At 38.5% G+C, this 20,637-nt stretch overlaps 1 protein-coding gene across 1 annotated transcript in view; it reads left to right on the forward strand.

Moving 5' to 3' along the window:
- The window catches only part of LOC139695169 (lachesin-like), a 160,606-nt gene extending 140,311 nt beyond the window's left edge, over positions 1-20,295 (forward strand). The window contains exons 8-9 of the mRNA XM_071593835.1: positions 8,127-8,237; positions 20,124-20,295. Coding sequence (XP_071449936.1) covers positions 8,127-8,237; positions 20,124-20,281 — 269 coding nt within the window. The 3' untranslated portion in view covers positions 20,282-20,295. The remainder of the gene's footprint in view (positions 1-8,126; positions 8,238-20,123) is intronic.
- The last annotated feature ends 342 nt before the right edge of the window (positions 20,296-20,637 follow it).

A 20,637-nucleotide genomic window follows, 5' to 3' on the forward strand; every position in this document is an offset into this window, starting at 1 on the left:
GGTATTGGATAAATACAAGCTTCCAAACAGCACAGCAACTTTCCCCTTGTCTCTCCTAGCAAAACACAACCTGGCATCTTATTCTACAATAACTGCATCTTCAAATGTGTATGCTTCCTTTCACCCTTCGATTCATCCAACATCCACGTCCTTTTCTTGCCCCTTCTTTGTTTGCCTAACATTTTCCCCTCTATCATAGTCTTCAACATCCCACTGTCGATCAATATGGTTTTACATCTATTTTTTCTGCCTCTTAATGATTTCTTCCAACAAATCCCCCTCCTTCCCCTTCAAGCCTAGCCCTTCCTTATTTGCTTTCCTCTCTGTCCAATTCACCTTCTCCACACACACATTTCAAAAACCTTCAATCTAAGCCTATCACCCTGCTTCAATGACCATGCTTCCGCGCTCCATGCTCCATATCAAAGTCTTAACGAGCCTTTTCTTAATATCCTTACTCAAGATCCCTGCCATCAATTCTCTCCTCCAGTAGAAGGTATCAGTAAATGGTGAACATGCCCTCAATTAGTGGCTTAATCGCATGTATAACTTTCTAAAGAAAAATACTTGTTACTTTTAAATAAGTCAACCACAGTAAGTTCTATCTCAGCTGAATGTACAAGTTGTCATAATTGATTAACTAAATCCTTCATTAGCCATCTGCTTCAATTGAAGTATTTCCTAAACGCAGTAAATAAATTACTACATGATCGTAGCACGATTTTATGATTTAAATTCATTTACGTAGGTACTTCAAGGGAAATTTTCAAAATTACTTAATCGATAAAAATCTATTTAAATGAGAAAACCGTGTTCCAGTCGAATTTCATGAATTACTTCAAGAATTTCCCGCGTTTCTGAGTGGATTAATTGCCTATTAATCAAAGAGTCCGAAATGTTCATTGACTGCCCAAACGGGCAAGTATGAACCGTCTCGGTGAGTGAAGTCCCACCTTTACCGGTCATTGTGCATAAGAAACGCATGGCATTGAAGAAAGAAACATGGCTGAGGTGAAAGTGTGGCTTGCGAGAAGAAGAAAATTAAAACTAGGAGTTAAATATGAAATCTTAACCTAGCAAGAAAGGAAAGCCGGCATGGAACGACTTTTTATGAACAAGAACGTCATTAAGAGAACTAACTGCCCACCGGCGCACTCTGAGCATAGAGCGGTATAAAAAGGAAACGGAGGCATTCAACTATAGTATTCTTTTCTGAGTAGTAGTTTTGTGTCGCGGAGTTCAATTTTAAAAATTAGAAATTCCCGTTTAGAATAACTTGCTTCGTTACAATAAACTAATGGTATACTATACACTTTAATTGCTAAAGGTCTCTATACACCTCTGCAGCTTATAATATTGGAGAGAATTGTTTCCAAACACTGACATACACCGACTATATGAACAACTACGCATTAGTAACATAAATATAAGCAAGCTTAGAACCCATCTTATTTCCGAAATAACCTAAACGTATTTTAACTACAGATGAAATATGAGCCAATAATGTGTATAGTCATTGGACGTTCTGAGGTCAAACGCTTATGAATAAAATAGAAAAGCATCAATCAGATCATTAAAACATAACTTTAATCTTATTCATACGGTTATCCAACTTCAGAAGTAGCAGAAAAGAGTATCATTAAGATTATAAATAAACTTCTCTATTTTTATTCACGCAGCCATCCAACTTTCGATGTCAAGTAATTACAACGGTAAACAAAGCTAAAGCGGCGAATAGATCAAAAACAAATTTCCTTTTGATTTCTTGTTCCCTGTCATCACCGCTGCAGTCGTCATTCGCAATCTATTCACACAGAAGTTCATAATTCTCACTTGAACGTGTGTTTAACATTGTATTCCACACGTAAACTTCCCAGTATCTTCTCCACTGTTGAATAAATTAATCTTACGATTATTAGCTGGTACCTGAGCTTTGAGAGCTTAATGATTTCTGTTTAACGGGTCGATCACTCAGGAAGAACACACTCGGGACCACGCGCCCATAATCTTTCACCTCTAGCCCGATTTGTGTCTTCGACTCGACCGACGTAGTCCAGATCCTTCCATCCTCCAACCTCCCCTCCCTCCCCCACCACCATCCCCGCCTTCATCCCTAAAACCTTCGCCCTCAACCCCAATCACCCTCTTCGGGTAGGATAAAAACTTCGACCCAATCCATCCTCCCACCCTCCCCAACTCCATGCCCTTCCGGCCAACCAAACCGCTCACTTCCCGCCACGGAGGAATAAAAAGAATAAAAAATAAAAATAGGAGGATATCCTTTTCCCCTTCACTAACCCCCACCCCCACCCCCTTTCTCACACTCCTGAAACATTGTGGGTGGAGAGAATAAAAAAAAGACGCTGGCGTGAAGAGAAACAAAACACAGCCTAGGAGACCCAACCCCCCTTAGGGGAAGCTTTTTGGGGTTGGATTGAGGGTGCCGGAGGTGTGGAAAAGGAGGTTGTGAGGGAAGGGATGGAGGGAAAAGTTTTTCCTCCCACCTGGATCATCCAAACCCGTTACTCACGTATATACGCACACCAGAGGCCGTGGGGCTCTTGAGTTTTCCCAATGCCAAAAGCAACCTGCCTTACCCTTCTCTAATGCCTCTCCCAACACCCACGAAACTCCCTCCCACAACGCCACACCGCCCCCTCCCTCCCAACCCCTCGACAACGTCTCACGCCAACTCAACCTCACGTTCTCCCTATCCTTACGGATGATATCCCTCATTTTTTTTCTTCTCCTTTCCCCTCCCAACCCCGCCGCCAAGCTCTCACCCTTCTCTTCCCCATTTCTTCCTCTCCCTCTCTCTCTCTCTCGGGCAAAACTCTCCTCCTTCTCCTCCTCGCCACCTTAATACGTCTCCTTCGGTTATTTTTCACCAGATTCAAAAAGTTGGCCTGTTTTACTCCATCTCCCCAGCATACGTCTCCCTCCCTCCCCCCCTCACCCGCACTCCCTCTCACCTTCGTCCCAGGCCAAGAGTATGAAAAATGTACGATCATGATCGACATTTACTGCGGCAGTAATGATGGCATTGAAAAGATTCAACGAAGGTGTTCTTCGTACACTCTTTAGTAGGCTGATTAATAGTTTACCTGGAATCATTGAAATTGACGGGAATAGTTCGACATTGTGGTCGAGAGTTATTGATGGTGTACGTACACGGCAGTTGGAGTGTAAGGCTAGACCCAGGATAAGAGGGCTAAGATTCATATCAGTAAACAGGAGAATGTTCTAGGACTACGCTGCATTGAGTTCGTATGAAAGATGAAATCAGATTTCGTATTGCAATTTGTTATGCCTCAGAGGATGACGATGGTGAAAGAGTTAAGGGCGAGTTACTGGGAAAATGAGAGGAGTCTTGAAAGGGTGTGACCACGGTCAAAGAATTATATCAATGGACGGCATGAATGTTTGGACTAGTTTTGAAAGTGATAACTCTATAAAAACGGTAGGACCATTCGGTTACCCTGAATGATAGGTAATGGAGAAAACTCGTCGAGCGTGAACTAGGAAAAAAAGATTATTTGCCTCAAACAAATGATTTAGTAGCAATTATATTCATTAGTGTGCATGATGAAGAGACGAGCGTTTCTGGTTTAAATATATTCAATGAGATGCAGAGCTTTAGTGAAGAACACAAGGGTAACGAGAGGTGATAAATGGGGAATAGACATGGAATGAAGGAGTATTTATGTACGGAATGGAATGAAAGTGTAGGTATAGAGAAAAATGGTGGAGATATTTTGAGAAGTTTAATGAGAGAATTGGGAAATCGAAAATGAGCTAAGGAAATTGCAGGGTGACGATGAAAGAAAAATGAATGTAACCGAAATTGATGTTTTAAGACTAATGCAAATGTTGAAAGGTGATAAAACATAAGGCTTAGATGGTGCGAGGTGTGTTCAAAAAGTTAGAAAAAGGTAAAACACTAAAAGGTCAAACGATCAATAAATAGTTTTACTTACAAGTTCAACGTTGTTTACGAGAAGCAATACAAAGCAACATCTATATTTATGGTGAAACAATTTATGACTTTTGCCCCACCACGACAATACATGTCCTCACACTTCTCACTGCATGTTTTTCGTGAATTTTGGTAAAAAACAGTACTGTAATGATGTCCCAGCCTCCATATTCGCCAGGAATTGCCCCGTTTGACTTTCTTCTGTTACCAAAAATAAAGAAAATCCCAAAGGGGTGTCGTTTTACAACCATAGATGTGATTAAAAACGCATCGCTGAGAGAGCTGAAAGCTATACTAAAGATCTAGTTCCAGAGATGTTTCAATGAATACAAAAATCGCTGGTATACATTGTTTGCAAAAAAAGTATAAGAAAAAGTTTCGGAAAAATATATTTATTTCAGACATGGCTAAAACGCCTCAAAATCCTTCGAACTACATCCCTTGAGCGTCTATACACTTTTTCCAGCGTCTTTTCTTCGACTCCGAGGCTCCCTGGTGGGCGGATTCCGGAAGGTCCTAAAGGGTACAGCTGCAAGCTTCTTTGATGGCAGTTAGGGTCTCATGGTGGTGCCCTTTGAGGGAGGGTTTCACTTATGGGAATAGAAAATAGTCTGCTGGTGCCAAGTCGGGACTGTAAAGGGGTTGGGGAATTGTCGCGATGTCGTTGCAGAAGGTCTTTGCAAGCAAATATTTGACTCTGCTCTTGGTCATCCGTCAACACCTTTGGGTCGAATTTATCACAGATATTTCGCATCGCCCAATTTTAATCTACGAACTTTCAGTAGAAATGGAATGCACATCCATCTTATCAATGCCAATTCAATCTGGGATCATTCGCATATGATACTCGTACTTAACTGACGGTCATGCATGCGTCTGGAAAGCATTTTTACCCATACATTTTATACAAATCTTGTTAGTGGTATAATATCTAATGGGGACTACTTCAAAGGGAAAACATTGATATAAATTTTAGATTAATTAATACATTTCTTTCCATATAATTCAAATTCCACTTATTTATTGAACACACCTCGTGTTAAGAGAAACGTTGCACTTCGGGAGGCAAGTAGGCATTTTCCTTCCTTGTGCAAATATCTGAATTTATGCTTGCAGATCAATTAAAGCATATGGCTAAAAGATTCAAAGAGTCACCATAATTGCAACGTAATACTTGTTAGTTTCGAGCGTGGGAAGTGGGAAGGAGGCAGGTACGAGCAAGTATGACTGAAGTATGAAAAAATGGAAAATGGAAAAGTTCATAATTGAATAAAAGTAAGAAAATGTTATAATTAAATGCGAGAGGAAAGACTAAACTAGAAACAAGCGGAATAGAAAAAAGAGTAAATCCAAAAAAAGAAGTTCGGATGATGTTTGAGGGGGTGTTGCAAAAGAGGCATTGTTGAATTACCCGAAGGTATGTGTAGGAATGAAGTTTGCTGGGAAAAAAAAATGAAAGTTGAAACCTGACTGAGAGAAGAAGTGAAAGATTCTTTGAGTGCAGAGAAAGAGACGTGCATGAAAAAGGTTGATGCCAGCTGAATGGGAATGGAATCTCGAAAGGTAGCGCATAATCTTGAAAAGAAGAGATAGAAACTTCATGAGAAAATGTGAAAAATTTAAGTAAAGAATACCTACGGCGAAAAATGTTAAAACACAGACTCAATTCGAAAGAGGGGGAAGAAGTTGTTTTGGGAATGGATAAAATGGCAGAGCAAGGAGGGGTGAGTGAAATGAATGAAATAAAGAATAGAAGGGTTGATATTTTATGGAATTATTGCGCACTTAGGGACGGTGGGAGCATTTCCAGGAGTTTAATAAGAGTTTGTTATGAGAAGGAGAGTCAAAAATATTTATTGGTTTCAATTAATTCAAATAGAATTTTGAAGGATTATAAATGAGTAAGGCATTGAAAAATTGTTTTAAAAGACTTGTAGGGAGGGATAGTTCGGAGGGAAAGTTAATTATTAATCGGATTGTTAGATATGTGTATGTAAGTGTATAGTGTATGTAAGTGAAACTTTTGTATACCAGGATAAGGATATATGTGAAAGAAGATGCGGTAGTTACATATCATTAAGAAAATACCCTATACTTAATAAATTTTGGTGATAAACTAGAGTAATTGATGAATGTGTCATCAAATGAATGTGGAATGAAATGAGCCGTGATCGATAGGCATAATATTAAAGTATAATGCCGTGGTGATATGCATTATTATGCCACGCTGTTTGTGTCAAATTGAAAAAAGGTATGAGAGTCTAATCACCGAACAGATATTAGAAAAGAGAAATTAGTTTGAGAGAAAGGGAATGCCTGTAAGAATGTGGCCGGCGAGACTCACAAAACAAGGAATGTCAGCAGTCTCAGGAACAGAGAAGAGTGTATGAAGCGATTTACGTATAGAAAAACATGAAAGAAAAGGGCAGCCTGGAAATAAATGAATTCAAGTCCCTTAAAATAACCTAAAATGAGGCTTTTTTTGATTCGCTCATTTGAAAAAGTGGCGACGTAAAGCGATATGTATTAACTATTTATAAAAGAAAATTCAGAGTAACTTTGTGATATATCCACGAATACTAAGACAAGAAAATGGCTCAATAACGATTTAGGCAATCTTTAGTGAGATTTAAACTCGCCCCGCTCCTACAAGCTATATTTCAGGGAAGAGGTCAGCTCATGGAAACATCAATAGAACAATCACACTTAAAAACGGGCGTTAAGGGTTACATTTACACTAAATGCAAGAAAATCCTGCCGAGAGTATTTCAAACGTCACAACATCATGACCATTCCCTGTATCTATATATTTATAATGCGATTTTGTATGCCTGCACCGAAACCCCTTCACTGGTCAGAAATAGGGATGTTCACAAGTACGACACCAGGGGTGAGGCTAATCTTAATAATGGCCATTGCAGAGTAGCAGCACTACAAAAAAACCCAGAAGTTTCAGGAAGACTGCTGTTTAATCGACTTCCTGAAGAGTTAAAACGAATACTCCCCCAAGAAAATGAATTCAAAAAAATGTTAAAAGATTTCTTGGTAAATAATGTTTTTTATGGCGTCCAAGAGTACATAGAAAGAGCCAATTTAGGGAGTTCTGTTTTTAAAATCTTTAATACTCATATATTTCATGTACATTATTATTCCTATGAATTTGTATATATGTTAATGCACCTATAAAGGTAACTAAATCTTAAAAAAGCCCATACAATTATGTATTTTTCTATGGTGAATAAATCTATCTATATATCTATCTATTTGAAAACAGCAATTATAAGTTTCCCACTTCTCATTCATTCCTATTCCCTTATTTTTTCCCATTGCTTCTTGTGTCTTTCGTGCAAATTGCAAGAATGAAATCCTGCAAACTTTATCTTGTTGGGTATTGGGAAAATTGTTTCAACCAGGTTTCATTTTAACTATGCTTCAATATCTCCCATGTTCCAGGGGAGCGATTGTAGCTTGCAGAAGAAAGGAACCCTGGCACCCTCATTCCCCGCCTTACGACTGCACCCCCTAACTCTGCCGAAGGGGAAAGAGATTAGATTGTGGTCCCCAAACATCTTCTTCGTCCTCTTTGTTTTGTCAAACACCGATAACACCACCCCTCCAATACGGATCAATGCGCATATAAAACCTATGTATTTTTTCCAATGTTTGGATCATTGGTAGCAAAGACAGGTTTATTTTTTTGATCAGTAAACTCATACTTTTTAAATATTTTTCATTTCTCATTTTTTGGGGTTATTTTTTTCTGATGTAATAGTAAGGGGTTTTCTCTTGAATGAATGAAGGGTGGAGAGAAACCCGGCGTCGGCATTGGCCTACTCTCATCGAGAGGCGCTAAGGGGTCCGCAGTTTTACGTCCCTTCCGACGGACGGTGTACTCACTCAAAATACCTCAAGCAGGGATCGAGATACCACTAAAAAATATTCGATGCCGCCAGAATTCGAACCCGGGCCCTCTGGGTTGGAAGTCACCGTACCGATACCCTTTGAAAACTGGATGCAAATAGCCAGATTAATCTGTCATCCACAAAACAAAGCAAATCGGAGGTGAATCCATTAGAGTGGGTCACCAGTGAAAGTATAACATGTATTACTCTTCCCTATGCTGTTAATACGATATTCATTTTTTCCACAGCCAAAGGAAAAGGGAAAGGCCACCGAATATGGGAAAATCACAGAAAATCGGACACAATGAAGAACGGAGCTGCGAGAGGAGATTACGAGGTGGAGGAATGGCGTGACAGAGGTGAGAAAATCCCATTCACATTTGTTTTCGACGAAGTTTGTTCGACGCTAAAACTGCTTGTAGTGTGTTTCTAACCTGATTCTGTAGGTGTAAAAAAATTCAAAATAACTTAATATATTTTGGAATGCCTTCTTAATATATTTAATGCCTAGAGCGCTCTGTCACAGGAAAAATTATAATTTTTATCGTCAAAGAGGGTTTTTGATATAAAAATCCATAAACTTAGTCTTTTCGGTAGTGTGTACCCGAAATCGAAATTTTTGCCACGAATCGCCCCAATAGTTTATTTTCAATTAAGTCAAAAAATAAATTACAGGAAGAAGTGAAAGCCATATTCATTTCAAAGTTTTGTTTCATCTGGAAATTTAAATTTTAAATTCTGTACAAGAGCACGTTTAAAAATTCCCCTTTTTGACCAGACATCCGTTAAGGTTTTTCTTTGATCTATCTCACGGATTTCGTTTCTATTAAAAATAACTTTAGTGTTCCCGATTCCTTCAATTTTTTCATCGTTTGAGATTTTTTCTGGCGTGTTTGTTGCAAATACATAGAGTACACTGCTTCCTCGGATATAAGATTAAACTTGCTCGTTCTAAAGAATGCCGGTGCGATCTTACGTACTAAGAAGTTCGTCGGGGTATTAATAATTTCGAGCCACTTTTCTTCGTTGTATGCGCCACATCTGCTCCATGATAGATTAATTTTGCTTGCTTACCCACTATTTTTATGATCGCGATTGACTCTTTGTACTTGGTCGTCAAGGTTACGTGGGTCACCGACAATAAAGTCAGAGTTACTGTTCAATGAACATGCCTACTACGAGTGACTGCGTTGTGTGCAATCCTTTATTCCTTAACCTTAATGCAGTCACATTATACTTCGATGCATCTCTTTTATCTAAAGAAAAAATATGATTTAGTTGTTATTAAACGGCTGTTAATACCTACACATTCCTACACACCTTCAAATAAATAATGACCCACATATTGCATAACTTATGAAATCGTAGCTGATTCTGTATAGGTATTCACTGCTCAAATCGCTACTTTATACTTCTCCAACAATGTCTGCCATTTCAACGTTGTAAGTATGTTCTACTTCTGATTTCTCAGTAAAAATAATTGGCTAGTTACATAAATCACAGAGAAAAAATGAGATAAAGAGGATAGTATGGATTCAGATCTAGCAGGTAGCGTAACTCTCGTATTTGCCTGTTTCGTAGATTTTGATAAGGCGTTTGATAGAGTGAATTGGGAAAAACTAATACATTACTAATATGAATAAAGTAGGAATAGATTGGAGAGACGGGAGGCTAATCCGCAAGAACCGGAGGTAGGAATGAGGTAGGAAACGTAACTAATTTTACGAATTCCCCCGGTTGGGGAATACGTCAAATTAGTTACATTTGCTGATGACCATGCTCTAGTTTGTCAGTCTAGGGGTTGTAAGCATTGTTGAGTGAATTGGAAATCCAGTGCGACAGATATGGGATGAGAATCAATATAAATAAAGCACATTTTATGCGATTCTGCAGAAAGAGAAAGGCCACGCCTATCATTAAAATAGGAGGGCAGAAACTAGAGCAAGGGAAACAGTTTCAGTTTCTAGGAGGTGTTTTGGACCCAAACCGTCAAAGTAGTAGGAATGTAAGGAGAAGACTTGCACTAGGCAAAAAGATTTTCACAAGAAGGAGGGAGTTAATGACATGGACGTTGATTAAGAATATTAAGAAAAGACTCGTAAAAACTTTGCTTTGAATTATGTACGGCGCAGAAAAATTGTCGCTGAAGTAGGATGATAGACATAGACTAGAGGCTTTTGAAATGTGGGTTTGGAGAAGGATGGAGAAGGTGAATTCCACCGAAAGGCAAACAAACGAGGAAGTGCTAGACATGGTGGGTGAGGAGAGGGGATTATTTGGGAGAAAACCAAAGGAGGCAGGAAAAATGGATGAAGAACATAAAAGTCGGAAGTAGGATGTTGAAGACTGTAATGGAGCGGAGAATGTTAGGCAAACGAAGAAATGGCAGGAATAAGATAGGGATGTTGGATGGAATGAAGAGATGAATGAAGTATACAGAAATGAAGAGGGACTTGTTAAAGAGAAGGATGCTCTATTGAGTTTTGCTAGGAGATATTCATTTGGTAGTTGTGCCCATCCAAAACCTACCTTAACCAGTAGATTACCTTATATATATAATATAAAATATAATAATATAAATATATCTGTATATAATATATATGCATATATTATGCATAGATATATGTAAATTATTATATATTATATATATATATACACACATACATATACATATAAAGGGCGAGATACAGCTAGCAAACAAAAACACAGACACAGATAAGCACACACAAATGAAACTCACACGTATTCCGAGTTTTCGGTGGCCAAGCGTCTTCATCGGGGAAGACTTCTCTCCCTTGAGGAAGCTGGATTGTTTACAAATGAAAAGTAAAATTGGTGCACTCTATAGGTAGCTGAAAGGACTTTCAGGAAGTAAGAAAAGAAAGTCAGTGCAAATATTGAAAGATAAGTCTGGAATTTTATTAATTGAACCAGGGAAGATTCAAGAGAAATGACAAGAATACATACCTGTACAGAAGATATACTGCAAAGATATTACGCCAGCATTAATGTAAGTTTAAACATGAAGAGAATATGATGTGTAAAAGGATGGCTTAGGTCCAGGCTTATTCGATGGCGAGATAAAAAGGGAATTAAAATCAAATAATGCCGTAGGAGTAGGCAACATTCGCAAGGAGCAACTTTAAGGTTTACGTATATGTGGGAGGTAGGGTTTTATTGACTAATTCGGAGCATTTATGAGGGAGGAATCAGGCCAGAAGATTTTGTCAGACCTGTGTTACAGCCATATGTGAGGACTACAGAGCGATTGGTCTGATTTTGCACGCAGCCAAAGTGATTCTCAGGATTATAAGTAAGAGGATGGAGAGCCGGGCAAATGAGTACTTTGGAGATAATCGGATTGGGTTCAGAAATGGGAGAGGCACGCGTAATGACACAAAAAAGTGTCAAGGCAGATGAAACCACTAATAGAGAGGAACATGGAGTACAATCAGGATATATTTGTTTGTTTTCTAGACTTAAAGAAGACATTTGATAGAATTAATTGGGTGGAATTAATGATTCTAATTTCGAACGTCATAAAGGCCATAAGCAGTGCTGGGGGAGTTGCGATCAGCGTCTTTTACGCACCTCAGACTTGATATGAGGAATCAATCCTACACCTTGACTAAGGCGTTGTCCCTCTTTTTGTACCCCCTGATCGATGTCTAACCAGTCATATCAAATTGAACAAGATCATATCCCTAGCGATTCTATTCAAATTTCCGCTGGGAATACCTATGTGTACGAGGAAAATACTGTATTATTATTTGAACATAAAAAAGGTTTTTCCGTTCGAATGAAAATAGCCTGACTCTCATTTATCTTGTATTTACACGGCGAACGGCGACTGTTTTTTTCCAAGAATACATGCGCTATCCTTGGTAAACAATATGTAATAAACTCAGAATAATCTGTTTATTATTCACCGAAAACGCGAAAACATCCCGCATCGTTGTTGATTGCCGGAAAAGAGACTTTCTCCACCGCCCACGCAAAGTGAAACGCGATAATGTAAAGAGGAGAGAGGAAAGATTGAATGCGGAGGAAGGGATTGGGAGCGTATTGAAAACAATCTGATTTGTTAGACTCGTGAATGCGTTCCGAAATCCAACAACAGTGATTGTTTATATTCCATGCACTCTTCATGAGTTTATTTCGTGTGTACATTTGTGTCCATCTTGTAAAAACCTAGTGGATGAAGTGTAACTTGGTCACCCCATACTTATTCCTCCATTGCAAAGTAAAGTGAACCAGTGCTTGCTGGCATTTCATCTCATTTTCAATTGTAGTAATGGCAGTTAGGTACACCATTAAAGGTTAGTTTGGGAACAAATCCTGCGAAACAGTTCAGTCACGTGAGAATTGAGATAAATAGATACTTGATTGCTACCAGTTTATCAACGGCCACAATGTTATGAAAATGTAAATCTAATTAAACTGAATTTTTCATTGCGTTTAGAAACTCTCAATTAACATTAATTTCCCTCGTGTTTTCAACGAGTTGCATAAAATAATTTCTTCTTGTGATTTCTCTGATCATTTACAGCTAGCAGTTAATTGAGTACTTCCTACTAAGGTAGGCTATTTTTCAATTAATGTAGCCAAGCTTGTAAACGTAACGTTGTGTACTGACTTTATCCAGTGAAGTAAGTGTATCATTATAATTCACGTCGATTTACAAAATTACAGCCAAGTCAATTCTGTATTATTTTTTCATTAAAGAAGGTTTGGGCTACAATCAACCGTTACCCAATTCCTATTAAATAAGAGATCTATTTAGGGAGAAATTCTACTCTGCACATTATTTCGATTTACAAATGTCGCTCATAAGCTGATTTAACACTATGCAATACATTTAAATCAAAAGAAAAATTACAATTAATTACAATTAAATTACATTTGTAACTGTTGTGACATCTAACACTATATAATAATCATATAAGTAATTATAGTCGAAGTATAATGACACAATAATAATAAAATTCCTCGCGTAATGGCGCACGCTACATGGTTAAGCAGTGCTCAAAATAATGACTGGCTCCAAACCCAAATAATAAAATTGACAATTAAATTGCATTTGAATGGAATATTTTAAAATAATCGCTACGAAATGTATTTTAATTTAGTTTTTTAAATGTTTTCAAATTCAAAGTTAAAGAAAATTTATATTACCCTAGATAGCCATTTCCTTCATATGACTGATTTGAATTTACAAAGAGGTATACTATGGTCTCAATCAGGAAGTAGTATTTCAATGTCTTCTCAATTTGAAATGCATTGAAAATTTTTTTAAAAGTTCGTGTTGGTCCCATTAACGGCTCACCAATAGCGAGCACTGAGGAAAAAGGAAAACTACAATCTGGCGGAAATTTAAAAGGAATGAAATAGCCAACTTGCCAAAAGGTCATGAATGCTTTTAAATTGAGTATCTTAAACTTCATTACCCTCAAACCCTTTGCAAATATCAACTTCAAAGCTTTTCCGCAATTTTTAAAGTCACTGAAATTGTTATCGGCAGTTTATCCGAACCATTCTGAGAAGAACTCCTTCAGAATATAAAAATGAGACAGCGTAGCCTTTAATTTTCCAAGAAAATAAAACTTTCCACGGTAACCGACTAAACTCGCAGCCATTTTTAATTCATTCATTCTAAATTTTAACAGGGTGCGTGAGCGGCAAAGGAAGTTACAAAAGAAAATTCAAATAAATGCTCAAATTCTCTAGCCCTTGCTTGACTAAATAACCTCAACTTTCTCAAACCAATTACCGAGTGTCAGTATGATCTTCAAAGTGACTCAATCCCCTCGAAGTACATGGCGAGGAACTGCGGCGGGTTGATTAAAGGTTTAAGAAACGAGAAGGATTCAGATTCGTTTTTGAGGGATTTTTGAGACCCCACAATGTATCGGAATAATACACGACGCGGATTGAATAAAAGAAATCGGAAATCCTTAATTGAAAATCCAAGCATTCAGTTTCCCCTAGCAGAATACCAAAACCAATATTAGAAATTTTAACACATTTTTTAGGATATATTCTGGTTTAATTCTGATATTGCTTTGAATCAATAATATAAGATAAATATGCTATTCCCTACAATTACATGATGAATAGACTGACACCGCCCCCCTTTTCCAATGTAATCGCACCGTCTAGTTAGTGACACAGGACGAGAGGTAAAGCAATGAAGGCTGATTATGCCACGGAATGACAAGAGAGAAATGACTCGCTCAATTTGCAGTCACAGCAAGTACAAGGTTAAACACCACGATACCATTCACACATGTACACCTTATGGCGATCTTCCCTTCCTCTTAACAGTACTTCCGTAAATATTATTATTTTTTTCGATTACAAAATTTTAGTCTTTTATACTAACACCAGTGAACGTGGCCTTAAGCATTATGCACGGAGGGAACAAACTAGATAAGTTGGAGTAGCTCACGTATTCGAGCAGTTTTTCTAAGGAACGAGAGAGTATTGGGGACATTACGAAAAAAATTGCGTTCGCGAAAGTGGTAAAGAAGAAAGAAAATGACAGGCACGTTAAGTAAAGATGCAAAGAAAAGATTAGTAAAGACTTTAATGTGGAGGGTGAGGCTGATTGGATCTGAAAGCAGATCCATACGTGAAGCTAAGGGGATGAGCGTGGATTGGAGGCTTTTGAGAGATGTAGGAGTGGGAAAGAATGGAAAAAAGAATGTGGACAGTGAGGAAGACAAACGATGGAGTTTTAAGCATGGCGGGCGAAGAGAGAAAGTTTCAGGGGGAAATCCGAAAAAGGCAGAGAAAATATTGAAAGGTAGTAGGATTTTAAGGTTTGGGATCGGAGGGAGAATGTTATGTGGGAACTAGGGAGAGTCAAATGAAAGCCTTGAAACTTATATATATTTTAAATGTCGTAATATCCTGAATACAAAAGATTCTTTCTTATATTATTTTCATATCTACTCTCCATGGAGTGTGAATATTCAAGCAATTTGAAATTTCACGATAACTATAGAAATACCACGGCCTTAATTGGTACTGAGGTCAATGGTGTCAAAGACTTGGTGCACCAGACCTGGTCAAGGGGAGTCTCTTACTAGAGAAGTAAGGCTGTTTAGGAAATGTCTATTCCACATGCAAATCTGTTGAAGTGACGGAGATAAATGAATCGCCAACTTTCATTCTTTGATGATGTTCAATTTTCCTCTCCTAACTACTCAGCAAACAAATGTTCTCTGCAATGTATATTACAAATGCATATGCCATGTTTATACTATTGGTTCACCATATTTTTGCAGTGTGGCATCGTGCTGCCAACTGTGGGACACTCATGAAACCATGTCTATCACTACTTGCAACTAACATGACAGTGGGACAACATTTTGAGATTTTTGTGAACTTTCAAGGATTTTTCTTGATTCACATTTAAAGGTTGGCGTAGAAGTTCAATTTGCGAAGAACTTAAAAGTAAAAAATGCAGGACAAATTGGAGAAATTTCTCGCGATAGAAGATATTGGCGATAAGGAATAGTATAAAGCATATCTTCAACAAATAGAAGAACTTGAATGAAAAGTGGACCAACACCCTTCTGTGTGGGTGTGTTCCCGTGTCTTCTGGCACGCCATGACTTTGATGTAGATCGGGCAATGTAAAGAGATGCCGCCGTAGGTTTATCCAGGCGACAGACAAAGTAGATTGAATGGTTTTATCCTAGATGCCCTCATCTATACTCCTCCGTCCACATCTCCGCCGGCTCCCCGCCTTTTGATCCGCGCAAAGCATCGCCATTACATTCGGAAATTGATCCTGAAGCCGCTATGAGAATGACGTCAGAGGAAACATGAGGAAAGTGCGTTCGCTTCCTGCTCTTTCATATTTGATGTTTCTCTAGTACCAATCACCCGACCTCGCAACAGTGGATTTATTCGATCATTCATACCTTTTGAGGGCGGACAAACCCTCTAGGACGTCACGCGGCGGAATTTCATTTTTGGATGCTTTTCCCTTGAAAAGGATAGTAAATTTTTGATCACGGTGAAGTTGCTTATTGGGTTGGGTTACGTTTTTTTAAAAATAATACCCAGACCCTTTAATTATTACCTCATAAGAAAGACTGTTATCGACTTACCCTTACATTGCTTTCTTCTTAATGAATTCATTAAAACAATTTACTTTGAAAAGAAACTTCATGTACCCAAATATATCCGTAGATTTCATTGTTTTTTAGGATATTGGAACATATTCTACGGCAATCATAAAGGATCGACTTTTTTAAAATACAAATCAAACCTAACATTTTGTATATTTGCAAGTGGTTTTATTTTCTTTGACGGGTGGTAACCTCACAACACCCCCCGCCACACGCCCTTGCGGCGGCTTGCGGGTTATTTCGTAGATGTAGATGCAGTTCTAAGCTTATATTTATAGAAGTATCAGATATAACTAAGGCAAATACTTCTACCTTTCCAGTAAAAGATATTATCATTTGAATTAGAAGTATGAACCATTAATAATAGTTATGAGACTGTAACTCATTGGGTTTCTAAAAATGTGTTGCACTACCATACTAAAAACATTCAAGTAATACTGGCAATTATACTGTTTAAATTTCGGGCGGCTCATATGATATCGCATGCTCCCTAATTAATCACGTAAATAATGTAACATAATAAGTATCCACGTAAGGTTTAAAACCCGTATTCTTCAGGATAAGGTACAATGAACAAATAAAAGTTATTGGCGGGTAATGAGATAGCTCGGTTCTAACCAATCCACGGGCAAATAACGCAATGGGTAGAGAGGCCGTCGAGCAAACGTAAGATAATAATTTTAGAACCCGTTAGTCTTTTCTTTCCTTGGTGATCTTTTCTCTGTTTAAGATGTTCATGTAAGTCGTAGTGCCGAAGAATCTAGGAGCTGCAAGTAAATCTACTGTCTACGGATAATCAGGAGCCAAATTTTTTAAAAATACATGGTAAAGATATCTATAATTGCTTTGTAGTAACTCGGACGTGAAAGGCACTGCATTAATGTAAAAATATCGTGTTTCCAATGCATTAACTTGTGTTAACCATGAATAGAATCAGCAAGAAGGGAAAAAATCATTGAGTTTTTAAAAAGATGGATATGGGCGCTCCAGGCAATATTCAGAATAGTAGAAAAATGAATGGGGGAGTTATTGAGAGATTAAAACAGGGGCTGATCGATTTTCCATGGTCGAATCCTGGGGTGGGCAATCCTGACCACAATTTGAGGGGTTGAGGATAGATAGATAGATAGAGGTCTTTATTTGGGCGAATTTGAGACCTAATGATCCCTTATTCTATTTAAGCCATCGTTGCATACATATATTAGGCATTAAACTTATAGTTACATTCATAAGTACACATAAATATATATGGACAGACATATATTCATTTATCGCATATTTGCGCATCGAAAAGAAAAGGAAAAAATGTGTATGTATATGTATATATATATATATATATATATATATATGCATACATATATATATATGTGTGTGTGTGTTTATATATTTATATACACACATATACATATGTAAATTAAGGATGCACCTACGCATACACAAATACTCAAAGTAAATGACAGTGAAAAAAGAGAAAAATAAAATCTAAGCTTAGAATGAGGTTTGTAGGAAAAGCTAGGGAGAGCGTGGCATTGCTCAACTATTAAAAACCCGCGCAGGAAAACTCCCACGAAGAGAAGGGGGGGTTGAAGAACCTGCGAAAAAACCGAGGAGTTAGGAGAATAGTCAATTGTTGAAATGCGACAGCTTTTTAACCAAAGTCATCCGGATATCGGGTGCTTGGTAAATTTGGACAAATTTCTGGATTCTATCTCAAAGAAATATCATATCGTGGAAGGCATTTCATAGGGGGCATGGTCCCCTTGTTTCCTCGCTTAATCTGCCGCTTTATCGGAGAACATCTAAGGTCACAAATTGAGTAGCTTCAGGCGTGGTGTTGTGGAAGTCAAGCATAATGAATAACTGATCGAAGCATTTTTCTACTTGATAAAAAAATCATCAAGTGGAAAAGTGCTTCGATCAGTCATGCATTATCTAAGGTCACGTTAAAATAGATCGCTTTGAGAAAGCAGCCAAGATTATTCCAAAAAGTAGGCTTTAAAGGATACATATCTGAAGAATGAAGTCATTTTGGGCCGAGTTCAGGCAGGTTCATTTATGAGTGAGTGTATGGCGAAGTGTGGGGGTAATCATTCGGGAACCATGCAAAGTAACCTCAAGTGGCTACTATTGATCTTTGAAGACGATCTTTTTCTTCCATTTCCCGAGGAAAAGTATCGATACCCTTTCAGCGTCTCCTGTGCGCAGGCATACCCCATCTATTAAAAACAAAGCTTCGTTTTAAAGGGAGATAGGTCGTAAAAATAATTCTAAACTTCCACTCGATCACATTAAGAGCCAATTAAAAATCTACGCGCGTTTAATACGCACACTGCTCGGAGCTCTAAGCAAACGATTACGCCGTCACTGGCATATTCATCTCCGCTCACCCCTGGTCCGGATTTGCATCTTTGAGCGCTACGCCATGATTCAGTCATTTTCCCATCCCCTTGGAGACGCCGGGTCAGAGATACGCCGGAGAGATTAATGGAAAGAAACATAAAAGAGTATTCATAAAAGATTCTTTGATGAGAAAGACACTTTCTTGGACCGAATCGCATCCCCCCCCCGTCTTAACCATCCGCTCTTAACCAAGAAGAAAAGGTGGGATGATAGACGCCCTGGCCAAGCAGAAACGGCAGCGCTGACGTTATGAGATCATTAGAGCATCGTTAGCGACTGAGCTCCACTTAGTGGGACTGCGAAAATGTGGTAGAGAAAGGCCACGAGTATGACAGCAGGAAGGGAACAAAGCCATAAAGACGATAACGTGCCATTATGATCACATTGGATCCTCACCCCAAACCCAAGTTGAACCGCTCACCGGCCAAAGACATTAGGAATCGATTAAACCACCTCACACGAGCAGCAGGTACACGGCGGAAGCACTATGCGACAGCCATAGCGCGCGCTGTAGCAGTCGAGTGCTGGCCTGCATTAGACAGCTAATCGCAAACTCATTTCATTTACATCCAACCTTCGCAATACAGCGCCAACTATCACAAGGGCGCGTGGCAGAAGATGGTAAATGACACGTCTTTTATGTGTATTGAATATTCACTTATATACTATAATACACAAAATTACAAAAACTCATTTTTGAAAGCATGTGTATACATAAATAAGTTTATTTATTTTAATGGTATTTTACATCATATTAATATATATCCTTCCATCCCACCTCGCATATATATATATATATACATATATATATATATATATATATATATATATATATATATATATATATATACTCATATATACAGAAACAGATATAAGGAAAAGGGATAGGAACACACATAAAGGACGAACACAATAGAGGTGGGGAAGGCGGAATCGAACGGATCACAAGAGTAAAAATATTTCCTTGACCGGGATCCCGGTCAAGGAAATATTTTTACTCTTGTGATCCGTTCGATTCCGCCTTCCCCACCTCTATTGTGTTCGTCCTTTATGTGTGTTCCTATCCCTTTTCCTTATATCTGTTTCTGTATATATGAGTATTTATTCACCGTTTGGCGGGATTTCGTGTTTTAATGTGTATATATATATATATATATATATATATATATATATATATATATATATATATATATAAAACTTATGTGAAAGTCTCACGAATGTGAATAATAATGTATATCAATTTAGCACTAGCGAACAAAATCAAAAACATAGAAACACACAAAAAAGAAAAGAAAGTCATAATTTTTCGAATTTTCTGTGGTCAAGCCACCATTCTCAAGGAAGAGAAGGAAGGAACTGTGGAGAAGTTCATAACAGAGGGAGCCGGAGACGCTGGGTGGAAGGGGAAGGTGGGGAAAGGTTAACGAGGGGAAGAGTTTGGAGGTGAATTTGGTTAGCAGACAGTGTGATCTGTTACCTCTGAAAAATTTCGTCCACACCTGGATTCAAACTCGGCCCCTCGGGGATGGAAGCAAGTACACTAGCATCCGCAGCAACCCGAACCCCCCCCCCAACGCAACCCCCTGGATTCTTCTTATGACGCGCTTAATACTTTTAGTGTAAAGTGCATGCAAGAAAGTGATTCAGCAAGTCTGCCTTTGCCACGCACGCTTAATCACAGTCATTTGTTTCCACCTTTTGCAGAGTACGACGGAGCGGTTGACTCAGAGCTTACCACGGACGACGACGCCTCGCTGCTGTCATTTGGCCACGCGGTCAAACCCTCTTCAGCCCAAGACCTGGACTCCGCTGCGATTTGCATGATGCTTGCCATGGGCGCCGTCTACTGGACATTTCACTGACAATTGAAGCAGTACGCACCGGGTCACCGACTTCAATGAGCTCTCTCGTGCCTCTGAGAAACTCCGCGAAGGGCAGTGGCACCCGTAAAGTGGCGAAAAACGAGAACCCCTGGACGTGAAAAATTTAAGTATCACGTTCGTATTTGAAGCAAAAAAAATAAGGCGATGCGTTGTATACATAACCCCTGGGCTATAAATATTTGAGGTGCTTGTAACCCAAAATGTAAATTCCAAAAAAGGGCTCTACCTCCAGAAACATTACACGACTGATATGTTAAATGGTTAGCTAAAAATGTGCCATCGAAACAGTTAAATGCGTTTTTTAATCCAATTACAATAAAAATCGTAGGACTTGT

Source organism: Hetaerina americana, unplaced genomic scaffold (genome assembly GCF_022747635.1).
Source record: "Hetaerina americana unplaced genomic scaffold, ioHetAmer1.1.p SCAF_6, whole genome shotgun sequence".
Classification (NCBI taxonomy): Eukaryota; Metazoa; Arthropoda; class Insecta; order Odonata; family Calopterygidae; genus Hetaerina; species Hetaerina americana.